This window comes from Pithys albifrons, chromosome 20, assembly GCF_047495875.1.
Source record: "Pithys albifrons albifrons isolate INPA30051 chromosome 20, PitAlb_v1, whole genome shotgun sequence".
In the NCBI taxonomy this organism is placed as follows: domain Eukaryota; kingdom Metazoa; phylum Chordata; class Aves; order Passeriformes; family Thamnophilidae; genus Pithys; species Pithys albifrons.
The window spans coordinates 12,188,313-12,200,599 of NC_092477.1; the positions used below are offsets into that span (position 1 = coordinate 12,188,313).

General features: G+C 55.0%; 2 protein-coding genes across 7 annotated transcripts in view; one reads left to right on the top strand and one right to left on the bottom strand.

Moving 5' to 3' along the window:
• The window catches only part of CRB2 (crumbs cell polarity complex component 2), a 33,646-nt gene extending 30,128 nt beyond the window's left edge, over positions 1 to 3,518 (top strand). Inside the window, exon 13 of one of the 2 annotated variants that reach the window (XM_071574435.1) lies at positions 1,228 to 3,518. In XM_071574435.1, the coding sequence (XP_071430536.1) occupies positions 1,228 to 1,443 (216 nt within the window). In that variant the 3' untranslated portion in view covers positions 1,444 to 3,518. Of the gene's footprint in view, positions 1 to 226; positions 1,138 to 1,227 lie in introns of those variants that run through there. The other variant, XM_071574434.1, reaches the window with a different exon arrangement.
• Positions 3,519 to 4,898: 1,380 nt separating this feature from the next.
• DENND1A (DENN domain containing 1A) overlaps positions 4,899 to 12,287 on the bottom strand; it is a 150,824-nt gene continuing 143,435 nt past the window's right edge. For 4 of the 5 annotated variants that reach the window (XM_071574314.1, XM_071574311.1, XM_071574313.1 and 1 more), the window contains 2 exons: positions 10,023 to 10,272; positions 4,900 to 8,967 (listed from right to left, as the gene is read on the bottom strand). In XM_071574314.1, coding sequence (XP_071430415.1) covers positions 7,654 to 8,967; positions 10,023 to 10,272 — 1,564 coding nt within the window. In that variant the 3' untranslated portion in view covers positions 4,900 to 7,653. Of the gene's footprint in view, positions 8,968 to 10,022; positions 10,273 to 12,287 lie in introns of all 5 variants that reach the window. The other variant, XM_071574310.1, reaches the window with a different exon arrangement.

The window sequence follows — 12,287 nt, forward strand, 5'->3', positions numbered from 1 at the left end:
CTGTGTATTTTAGTCTGATGTTGGTAAGGATGCTCCTGTAAAAACTCCCACTGTAGATACTGAGTTATACAGACATTTACATCTTAAGGGGCTGTCCTGGTGTGAAAAAGTGCCTTTTCTTGCTTTTCTAAAAGTCTTTTTTCCTCTCAACTGACCGTTTGGGTCAGTTATTGCAGTTACTGTAACCAGTGGAGTTTCATTGTTTCTCCATTAATTTCTTTTACAGAAAGGGACTCCAGGTGCTCTCTTCCCCTCCCCACTAATTGAAGTAGCTGTCCCTGTAGCCTGTGGCTCTTTGCTGCTCCTCAGCATTGGGCTCATATTCATGATTCTCACGGCAAGGAAGCGGCGCCAGTCCGAGGGGACCTACAGCCCGAGCCAGCAGGAGGTGGCAGGAGCTCGGCTGGAGATGGACAGTGTCCTAAAGGTGCCACCCGAGGAGCGCCTCATTTAGGCCCTGCCCAGGCAAGGAGATGCACCTGCAAGGTCTGCTTGGACCTTGAGCTCTTCCCAGCACTTGCAGCAGCAGATCCACCCCATCCCAGTATCCTTAAGGCCTGGGCACGAAGACACGGACTCTCCGTAGGAGGCAGCGCTGCAGTGGGAGCTGCTCTGGCTGGGCCCACCCCAGTGGCTCCCAGGGAGCCTCTGCCCTCCCTGGGGCGCTGGAGTTGCTCTGGCTCCAATCCACTCCCAGGCAGGAGTGGCTCAGCCAAGTCTTTCCAGGGCAGGGAGAAACGAGGCCCCAGTGCAGGCTCAACTCTGGGCCCTGCTCAGGAGCTGTGGGGACTGGAGTCATGGCTGGTTTGTGCAACTGCTCTGGTTCTGTCAGCGCTGAAAAACACTCCAGCTCTTGGCTCAGGTGTGTGAGGTTTTCAGTCTTCAACAGCAACAGCAGCTGTGACCTCCTGCCCTGTGATGGCCCCGTGTTACAGGGAATTGTCAGGATTTACCACAATCCTTGTGCAAATCCATGTGGAATGATGAGGTGCTGTTAGACATTCCCACGGGTACCATGGCATGAAGGTGCAGGCAGGACTGCAGGGGTTTGGGGCAGTGCTGGACTCTGTGTGTGTGTGTGTGTAGGGGAGGGGGGAGCAGGGGAAGGCTCAGCAGCCCCCCCTGCATTCCCTGGCCCCTGAGGGATGGGGGGACAGGGAAGGGGGTGCTCGGGGGGCCGGGGCCGAGGGAGGGGAGCTCTGGTAACTGCCTGTTCTGCCGCAGCAGCGAGTGTGGGCACAGCTCAGCCACTCGTCCGTGGTGGGAGCCGCGGGCGCGGCGGGCGCGGTGGTGCTGCTGGCGGCACTGGCAGCCACGGCCGTGGCCATGAAGAGGAGGAGAGCCACGCAGGGGACATACAGCCCGAGCCGGCAGGAGAAGGACGGGGCTCGCGTGGAGATGTGGAACGTCATCAAGATGCCCCCGACCGAGCGGCTCATCTGAGCGTGGCACCAGCGGCGAGTCCTGGCACGGCCCCTCCGTCCCAGGTGTTGGTTGGTGCTTTGGTAGGACAGGCCTGCACTGCCTGCAGCTGCTCCGGGCTCCTGCCTGCTCCCACTGCAGGGCACCCACCTGCTCCCATGAGCTCGTTATTGCAGCTCAACCCACTCACAACTTGGATCAAACTGCTCTGCAGCAGGAGCAGCAATGGTGGGAGGAAAAGACCCTTTGTGGTGAGGCCAGGGGAGGACAAAGGGTGGGGTAGGATCCAGAACCAGGGGCAGAACCCGGTGCTGCCACAGCCAGAGCTGGCTGGGCCCCCTGGGCTCCTGCAGCTCCCACGGGCACGGGCTGAGACACAAGAACTGTCACGGCCCTGCAGGCAACAGAAAACCACCCTACAAATGACTGAGGCAGGTCCAGTTAATGGGGATTAAACCACTGCATTCAGAAATAATGTGGGTAACACGGTTGTTTCAAAAAACATGTGCCTGTGGCTCCTCTGCAAGGCTCAGCCAGGTGAGTGAGTGGTGGGAAATCCTCCCCAGAGCTGCTGCTGCCCCTCCCTGCCTGGGCACTGCCTGGCTGCACAGCCCACCATGCTGGGTACGGACACGGCTGCTGGAGCTTCCCGAGGCCAGACCAAACCACAGGACCGTGTTAAGTGCCTTTCTGAGCCTGAATTGCCAGTTACAGTTTGACCTTTGTGAAAGGAGGAAGTTTCTGTGTAGAACAACTGCTCACTTTGCTCAGGCTGTGCCCCAGGGCTGAGGGCAGTGGGTGGTCCCCCCACCTGGAGGATCTGCCACCCCTGAGCAGGGGCTCGAAGGCAGGAGCTGAGAACAGAACAGGCCTTGGCAGAGCAGCAGGTGGTACTTGCTGGGTGAGGAGGGGAGAAGGAAATAGTTCTAGATCTGACCTCTGGACAGACAGGTTTGGGCTCATCAGTACAGGAGAGTGGAACTTAGTGAACCAAACTAGTGCCCTTTAACCCAAACCAGGGCTGGTGTTGTAGCGACACAACCGTCACTTTCCACTGCCCTGAGAAGGGGGTTGATTCTGTGGCTTCTGGGCTACTGTTTTAGCTGCTGAATGTGCTGTTTCTTCTTTAGCATAACGTGGCAGAGCCTGTGGCAGGAAATGCAGCAGAGCAGGCCAGGTGAGCTCTAAAGTGTTTCAGGATAATCACTGCAACTATCACTGAGGAATATTTTAGAACACAGTGTCTGCTTTTTAATCTCAAAAATACTATTAGTAAGCAGGGTGGGAACTGCCTGCTGTAGCTCATTGCCACCAGAAGAAAAGGCTGATTATTCTGGTTAGCTTTGGGATTTATTTTTTACTTTAGCTGTAAATGTTTCTGGTTCCAAGCAAAGGGAAGAGCACAAAACTACTGATCAGGTGTGTCTGCTAAGAACAGGTCTCTGCACTCCTGCAGCTGCTGACAGAAGAATGAAAGTTTTGGAAAATAGAAAAAAACCAAATGAGTGGGAGACAGTATTTTGTCTGTATGTTCTTTCCCTCTAAAGCTGGAGAAGAGCTGAAATAGCAAGTGATGCTCCCACCTGGCTGTGTTTGGGAGCAGCTGGATGTGGCAGTGCCCCAAAGGTGCTCTCACTGCAGGGGGGAGCCTGGTCCTACTTTGGTTTGTTTCTTGGCAGTGATGCTGCTGTTAGGGGGGTCCAGCACACTGTGGGAGCAGAGACGGGCACTGCCCGGCCCCTCTGGCACTGGGACTGTGGGAGCAGGTGAGTGGGTGCCCAGCAGTGTTTGGCACAGAGGCCCCAGCAGTGTCTGTGCATGGAGCCCCAGCAGTGTCTGTGCATGGAGGATCCAGCAGTGTCTGTGCATGGAGCCCCAGCAGTGTCTGTGCATGGAGGATCCAGCAGTGTCTGTGCATGGAGGATCCAGCAGTGTCTGTGCATGGAGCCCCAGCAGTGTCTGTGCATGGAGCCCCAGCAGTGTCTGTGCATGGAGCCCCAGCAGTGTCTGTGCATAGAGGCCCCAGCAGTGTCTGTGCATGGAGCCCCAGCAGTGTCTGTGCATGGAGGATCCAGCAGTGTCTGTGCATGGAGGATCCAGCAGTGTCTGTGCATGGAGCCCCAGCAGTGTCTGTGCATGGAGGATCCAGCAGTGTCTGTGCATGGAGCCCCAGCAGTGTCTGTGCATGGAGGCCCCAGCAGTGTCTGTGCATGGAGCCCCAGCAGTGTCTGTGCATGGAGCCCCAGCAGTGTCTGTGCATGGAGCCCCAGCAGTGTCTGTGCATAGAGGCCCCAGCAGTGTCTGTGCATGGAGGCCCCAGCAGTGTCTGTGCATAGAGGCCCCAGCAGTGTCTGTGCATGGAGGCCCCAGCAGTGTCTGTGCATAGAGGCCCCAGCAGTGTCTGTGCATGGAGCCCCAGCAGTGTCTGTGCATGGAGCCCCAGCAGTGTCTGTGCATGGAGCCCCAGCAGTGTCTGTGCATGGAGCCCCAGCAGTGTCTGTGCATGGAGCCCCAGCAGTGTCTGTGCATGGAGCCCCAGCAGTGTCTGTGCATGGAGCCCCAGCAGTGTCTGTGCATGGAGGATCCAGCAGTGTCTGTGCATGGAGGATCCAGCAGTGTCTGTGCATGGAGGATCCAGCAGTGTCTGTGCATGGAGCCCCAGCAGTGTCTGTGCATGGAGCCCCAGTAGTGTCTGTGCATGGAGGATCCAGCAGTGTCTGTGCATGGAGCCCCAGCAGTGTCTGTGCATGGAGCCCCAGCAGTGTCTGTGCATGGAGGCCCCAGCAGTGTCTGTGCATGGAGCCCCAGCAGAGCTCTCTGGGGCTGGGCAAACACAACCCCTGGTCTGGGTCTGACCCTGGTCAGGGTTTGGGGGGGTCTCACCTGGGCAGAGCTCTGGGGGTCACCTGTGCTGGATGCAAAGGCTGCTGTGGCTTCTCCAGCCCATGCTGAGCTGGACTGACCCCCAGCAGGCTCAGGGCTCCTGACCTGCCCCAGTTCAGCCCCGGCCGCTGCCAGGACTGGTCCTGCTGTGCAGCTTTGGCTCCACTGCCCGGTGGGGTTTAAACTGCAGGAATGAGCCCCCCCGTTCCTGCAGCCCTGTGTGGTTTGGGGAACACCAGCTCTGTGCTCTCAGAGCTCACTCAGCTACTGCCACACCCTGGAAGGCAACAAGGCACGACCCCCCCCCCCCTTCCCCACTGAGCCCCCCCAGAGCACACCCCTGGCTGTGTCTGTGCCAGGCACAGCCCCTCTCAGGGGCAGCACAGCAGCTGCTTGGATTTCAGGCACCCAGAGCCAGGACTAGCAAAGGTGTTAAAATCCTCTGTCAGTGTCTTGAGCATTTCTGCAAAATAATTTATGGAGGGTTTGTTTTGTTTTTGTTTTGTTTTCAATAATGAACTTTCTTTTGATATTTAATTTTTGAATATATTTTTTCACAAAACTGGACTTGGTGTAGTTAATGATCATGATGCTGATTTCTTTTGTAACTGTAAATTTTATAATTTGTATATAATTAGAATGTCCTTCAAAAGAAATTTACAATAAAATTTGGTAAGAAACAGAGGTGGTTACATTGACTTGTGACCATTTTTCTCTGAGGAACACCTTGCTGTCTGGATGGCTGATGGTGGGGGTGACACAACTGCAACCCTCCAGGTCTCTTTGCAGGTGAATCATTAATTTGGTGACGGTTTGTCAGAGCCCAGAGCCCTCAGCCTGGGGGCAGCACGGAGGGAGGAGCTGTGCAAAGCTCCTGCTCTCCCTGTTTCCCCGTGGGTATTTTATGGTCAGGGGAGACACTGGAATGTGAGGAGAAGGGCCTGTGATTCCCAGGGCTGCCCTGTCCCTGTGCAGGGCACTGCAATCCTCCACCCAGGGTGAACGAGATACAGGAATGGTCTGACCTGTGCAGCAGCAGAGCAGATGCACCACAAACTTCAGAGTTGTTTTTCTTGCCTTTTTTCTTAAATAAACTTATTTCTAATAGCAGGAAGCAGCTGTAAATAAGCAAATTGGTACCAAACACAGGGTAAGTACAGGAACATGGAGAAAGCTGAGTATAAAGACTCTGATGAATAATACCAGGAACACTTTTTATAGTGGATTTAGTAAAAAAAACATCAAAAATCCTTCTGCCTCAGACCTTGAGCTGGTTCACAGCCTGGCCTGTTCTCCCAGACAAGCACTATTAGGAATGAATCATGTTAGGAATTCCTGAGTTTAAATAAGACAAACCCCCTAAATCCTGCCCTAGGGAGAGGGCGATTTCTTTATTACAAGAAGCCCCCAGAACAGTCTCCTGCTTGCAAACTCTATTCCAGAAGGGAGGAAGGTCATGAACTCCTTGCCCTGCTGGATTTCAGAGATGCAAAATAAAGTGAAGGGTGAGAAATGACAATTCAGTGCAGTCTCAATTCTCTTCAGTGCCTCAAAACTGACTTACAAAATTATCCAAGTGCTTGTCTAAAAATCAGTGGCATAAAATGATCCATAATATGGGCAAAGTAACCAGAGATGGAATGAACTGTAGTGGGACAGAATTTCCTGAGTGTTTTTAAGCATCTCTACTGGGCCTCCTCAGTGTCTGACCCCTGTGTGACAAGAATTTAAAAAACAGCCTGTGAAGTGCTGCCTGCCCCAGGCAGGACTGTCCAGGGTCCAGTCACATCCACCACGATCCAGAAAGTCTGATCATCCACCTCACAGCAAAGGAGCTCTGGAATTCCACACTGAATTACATTATATAACATTCATATTCTGAACTGTAGAAAATAAAATGGAACTGTTATCTTAGACTTTAAATATTTTACTATGCAATACTAAACCCATCTGTCTTCCAGCACAAAAAGAAAATACAAATCCAAGGGAATGGCTTGTCAGAGGAACAGCACTGTACAGAAACAGAATATCCCTGCAATACTCTGGTCTCTCCCAAACCAGTGGCATTTCAGCTATTATTATTTTTCTTTTGTATTGCCCAGCCTCAAATGCACAGACAGCCATTCCCATTCCCCAGAGTAAGAAAAAACTTCCAAGATTACATGAATAAAATAGATACACTGGAAATCAAGTAAAGCTTTACAAGAATTTCCCCAAGTGTCCAAGATGATTTCCTTTATCAAAGGCTCAATGGTGACGGGATTCCCTCTGTGAGTGACAGGTTTGACACCAGAGTGTGCCCAGACACAAAACAACCCAAAAAAGCACCACTGAAGTAAAGCAGAAATGACCAGAGCAGCGTCCTGGGGGTGCCAGGCTGGGCTGAGTGTCCTCAAACACGATGGGCACAGCAGGGGCTCAGCACCCACCGGGTGTGCCCCCCAACACCTCAGCCCTGCAGCTGCAGCAGGAGCTGCCAACTCTGAGACCCCCAATTTTCTCTTGTTTGTAATAATCAAGTAGATATTGTTACATTCCATTCCTATACTGCCACTTACATTACTGATAGATAATATTAAGATACACATATATAAGAACTAGGATACTCTTTATGGCCTCTACTTTCTGATGTGTTTAACAAAAACAAACTAAAAAAAATTAAAAAAAAAGAAAACAATTGCTGGTGTTTCCAGTTTCCCAACAGAGACGCAGGACCAAACCCTGAGCAGCTGCTCTGTGTGCTGTGTCCTTGAGGCAACAGGGCCTTGTGACAGCTGTGCCCCCAGAGGCACCAGTGCCAGGCTGCGTGGGGAGCCAAACCCACCCCACAGCACAACCCAACCAGGGTCTGGGCTCTGAGACAGGACAAAGCAGAGCCTGATGGGTTCGTCTGGTGCAGCTCACGGGTCAGGTGTGTTTGCTGAACTTTGCCCATGGAAACAAAACATTGTATTTCTACGTGTAGTGCCAAAAAACTGCCCGTTCCCACAGGCAGGACCGAGCCCAGCACAGTGTGCTGAGTGCCAAGGACTGAAACACAGGAAGGAGGAACTTTGCCTCAGTAGCACTGCCTGAAAAGCTGTGTGTGGAAACCCCAACCTGCCCCATCCCCTCACGCTTTGGTCAGTGCAGGGTTTGGTGCTGGGGAGTGAGGGAGCTGTGGCAGGGACTGGGGCAAGGGGGACTCTGACTCAGGGCAGACACCTCTTGTGTGTGAGCTGCAGCTCAGTGATTGTCCTGCAGCTGTCCTGGCTCAACCTTCTGTAAAAGAAATGCTTGGTTTTATGCTGGCTCAAAAAGCCCAACCCCCCTCTGTCACTTCCAAAGGGACACCAAGGCCACTGGGCATCACTCAAAGGTTTCCCATCGCTTTCTGAGCTGTTCCACCTTACCTGGTGTGGGTGACACGTCCTGCTTGGTCTTTTTTAACAGATCTTCAAATGGATCTTTAGTCTCCTCAGATTTTGAGGACAGTAACACTGACTCCAAGCCCTTGGCTGGCCTGGCAGGGAGCAGAGGGGGTTCACTGGCCAGCAGAGCCAGAGCTTGTTTGGGATCTACCTTTGTGCAGGACTGGCCCAGGGGTAACGTTCGGGGTTTGGAGGGACACGCTGGCTGGAGGGAGCTGGCAGGGGAAGGGCTGTGGCTCTGCAGGAGCAGGGAGCCAGCTGCTGGCACAGCTGGAGCCTGGCTGAACAGGTTTGGCATGGAGAGTGTTGACAGGTGTGCGTGAGGCCTCTGGGGGGGGTAGAAGCCGGAGCTGGGGGTTATGAAGCTGGAGCTGTAGGCGTGGCCTAAGGAGGGGGTGAAGGAGCCCCTCGGGGGTCTGACCAGGGACACTGGAAGGGCTCCTGGCAGTGTCTGGGTGAAGGGGTTGGGGGATGGTTGTAGAAAAGCTGGTGGAGCTGGGGAGGGATAGCCAAGGGGCTGGACAAAGGGTGCAGCTGGGGGAGGCACAAAGTCAGTTGCCCCCAGGCCAAAGGCAGCTGTGCAGGGCAGGGGGGCCGAGCCCTGCAGGCTGGGGGGCCCTCGCTGCGGGGCACAGCCCTCCCTGCCCGCCGTTCTCAGGGGGTCCAGCAGGTTCAGCAGGAAGTCACTGTCATTCCCTGCACCTTCTGTGCTCACCTTGACAGGCTGGAGCATCTCAGCAGTGCTGGCAGCACTGGGCAGCAGCTGAGATGGACGAGGGCAGTAATTCAGAGGCTGCTGGGGGTCGGGGTCTAAGGACACGTTACCTGCTCCAAAGGGCTCTGGGATAAGATCAGCCCCCAGGTGGCTGTGCCCAGGGGCAGGGAGGGTCTCCCCTGACCCTGCTGGAGTCTGGTGCTTGGATGCCCTGGGTGCTGGTGGGGGTGGCACTATGCCCAGTTCCGGAGTCTTCCTTCCCTGTGGCCTCGGAATGGTGATGTTCCCTTGAATGGCAGGATTGGGATTCGCTTCATCCTTCTCTGCAGGAGCCAGGCCACTGTCTCTGCTCTGGGGTCTCCTGGTGACTGGGGGTGTGTTTCCCAGGGCAGTCAGAGGCCTTTCTGGGGAGCTCTGGGAATACTTGGTGGGAATAGCCATGTCATCATGGCCCATACTCCACAGCTTGTTGTAGGGGTGGGACAGCCTCATGGTTGGCACAATCCTGTTCCTTTCGGACACACCAAGGTCCATTCTCTGCAAGAAAGCATCAGGAATGTTAACTTCTACTGACCTCCTAAGGACACAGAGCAGGAATTGGGGTCCGACTGAGAGGGAAGAGGAGGGACCCCCTGACTGACAGCACTGTGGTCCCTGTCCCTGGCAGGACAGGCATGGAATGAGCCTGGACTCTGCAGCTGGAACTCCAGCTCTGCCTCTCACAGGTGATCCAGCTGGGACACACTGTGGCATCTGCTGTAGCTCAGGAAGGAGCACAGCCCTCTGTCCAAGGTACAGAAACTGAGAGGCCTTAACTGCTGTATGGAAAAACCTGACAAATTTAGTATCTGCATATAACACTAAATTAAATATTATTATAAGGTAGAAATGATATTTTCTTCTGTCATGTCAGATGAAGATCTCTGAGTCTGCTTTAGTTTGGCACTTCCTAAGCTGAGTATGTTCACTGATGCCCTTCACAAAGAATCCCTCTTCTCTCATCTACAATTTTCAAATTTTAGCCCCAAATGGCAAATTAAAAGAAAAGAACATTTGGAGGGGACCAATTCAGCAATTTCTTAATTCAGAAATTAATTTTGAAACACATGAACAAACCCCTGACAAAGGCATTATATTATCATCATCATCATCATCATCATCATCATCATCATCATCATCATCACTACTGCTGCTCCTGGGATCTGCCCAGTCCCACGAGGAAGCTGCTCATGACCAAGGGAGGCCCCAGCCCACCCTGTGCAGCCCCAGCCCAGGCTGAGCAGCCCCAGCACACCCACCCTGTGCAGCCCCAGCCCAGCCTGAGCAGCCCCAGCCCAGCCTGAGCAGCTCCAGCCCACCCTGTGCAGCCCCAGCACACCCACCCTGTGCAGCCCCAGCACACCCACCCTGTGCAGCCCCAGCACACCCACCCTGTGCAGCCCCAGCACACCCACCCTGTGCAGCCCCAGCACACCCACCCTGTGCAGCCCCAGCACACCCACCCTGTGCAGCCCCAGCCCACCCACCCTGTGCAGCCCCAGCCCAGCCTGAGCAGCCCCAGCCCAGCCTGAGCAGCCCCAGCACACACACACCTGGTAGTCGAAGCTGCAGCGCTGCTGCTCCTCCTCCGTGGGCGCCCGCAGGTCCTCCAGGCTCTTGGCCTGGCCCAGGGGCTGCGGCTCCAGCTCCAGGCTGGGGAAGATGTCCTCCAGGAGGCTGCTGCCCGTGGGGTGGGTGGGCAGTGGGGGCCCGGGGGGCAGCGGTGCCCGCGCTCTCTCCGGACTGGCCGCGTCCTCCCCATCGGCGCTGTCCGACTCCTTCAGCGCCCGGTATGGCTGAGGCCTGGCACAGAACACACCACCATGTCAAGGACCATCTTGGTCAGTTTGCTGTGTTAAACAGTTTCCTGAGGAGCTGGACGGGTTACACAAAGCCCCTGGGTGCCAAGTGCAGCCCCGTGCAGGGCAGTGTGTGAGCGGTGCCTGTGGGTGGGGACATGCAGAGGGGACACGGCACTGGGGGGTCAGACAGGCCAGGCCCCCCGTGGGAAGGGCTCAGGGTAAGCTGTGCTCATGCAGGAACAGCCAGGCTGAGGAGGGGGCTCTGGGAGCAGGAGAACGGGGTGCCAGCTCCCTCAGGCTGGGCATGGCCCCGTGTCTGCAGCCACTCACAGCCCCTGGCTTTGAGCTAACTCAGCACACCACATAATTCAGTGTTTTCCTGCAATAATTGGGAACACTGTGCAGAGTTCCAATGATTTCACTGGTGTCATCTTATCAAAAAACAGCACAATCCATTATGGAGACACCTCCTTTACATTCCCAGCCAAGGCCGAGTTAGCAGGATGCTTCTCTTGCACAAACCTCAGCAAAAAAATGAACCAGCAGATTTGCATTTTGGTGTGCACAGAGAACAGCAGCACGATGTGCATCCAATTAACAACAGCAAGTGCCACACAGGGCTGTGGGGATTGGCACTTGACTGGCAGCCAGTTGTACTGTGGCATTTAAACAAGCTTTCAATTAAAAGAAAATATTTGTGAGACCTGCAAAAACAGATCCTATGGAAGACCCCCCTCCTCCTTCCATATTTTATCATAATACATCTCTATCACACAAATCCACAAAGCCCAGCTTCCCTCCCTCACCAGCACACACACAGCAGGCACGCAGCCAGCACCAGGAGGGTGACACGGCAGGGACAGAGGTGCCACATGGCCTTGGGCAGGGGGGACAAACCCTGGTCCTGCCCTCAGCCCCACCTGTGTGCTCCTCTGCTCTGCACCAGGTCACACTGCAAACCCCCTGAGGAACACCCTGCAAACCAAACTGGCCTCCTCTGCCCCAAACACGAGGGGGGCAACAGTTTTTGACCCTTTACTACCGACCCTGCCCATCCCACCTGCCTGCAGTCCCTCCCTTCCCTGCCCTCTGCAGCACACGGGGATTTCAGCCACTGGGACTGTTTGTCAGCACTCAGTTACTGCCCTTTGGGAATGTACAACAAGTTCCAATTCAAAAACCAGGCACAAATAAACCCAACAAACCTCCTGTGCAATTGCCAGACTGTACCCAACGGCCTCAGAGGGGGCACATCCCTGCACAGGAGCCCCCAGGGATGTGGGACCCACAGACCAGAGACTGGGATCAGACAAGCGGCACTGGAGAGGGCTGGTTATGTTACTGCCCTGCACCAAGGCCCACAGGACAACCCCAAAGCACTGCCCTGCACCAAGGCCCACAGGACAACCCCAAAGCACTGCCCCCCTAGGCCCACAGGACAACCCAAAGCACTGCCCCCCAAGGCCCACAGGACAACCCCAAAGCACTGCCCCCCAAGGCCCACAGGACAACCCCAAAGCACTGCCCCCCTAGGCCCACAGGGCAACCCCAAAGCACTGCCCCCCAAGGCCCACAGGACAACACAAAGCACTGGCCCAAGGCCCACAGGGCAACCCCAAAGCACTGCCCCCCAAGGCCCACAGGACAACCCAAAGCACTGCCCCCCAAGGCCCACAGGACAACCCCAAATCACAGCAGCACTGCACGAGGAAGAGGGGCAGGAGGTTTGGACAGGACACGAGCAGCACGTTGGAATGAAGGACACATGGGAAGGTGACACCCCACAGAGCTCCAGGGGATGGCAGCCTGCGAGCTGTGGGCTGCTGCAGTGTCTCATGCAGGAGGAGGCTTTGCATGCTGGTCAACATCAAAACAAACAAGCAGGAGAAACGCTGGACATCCATCAAGCACCACAAAGAGCCCACAGGAGCATTTCCAGAAGCCCAGCAGAGGAGTGGGCACCCTGGGCAATGCCAGCCCCACTGCTGGAACACGAGCACAACAGAAGAGTAAAGG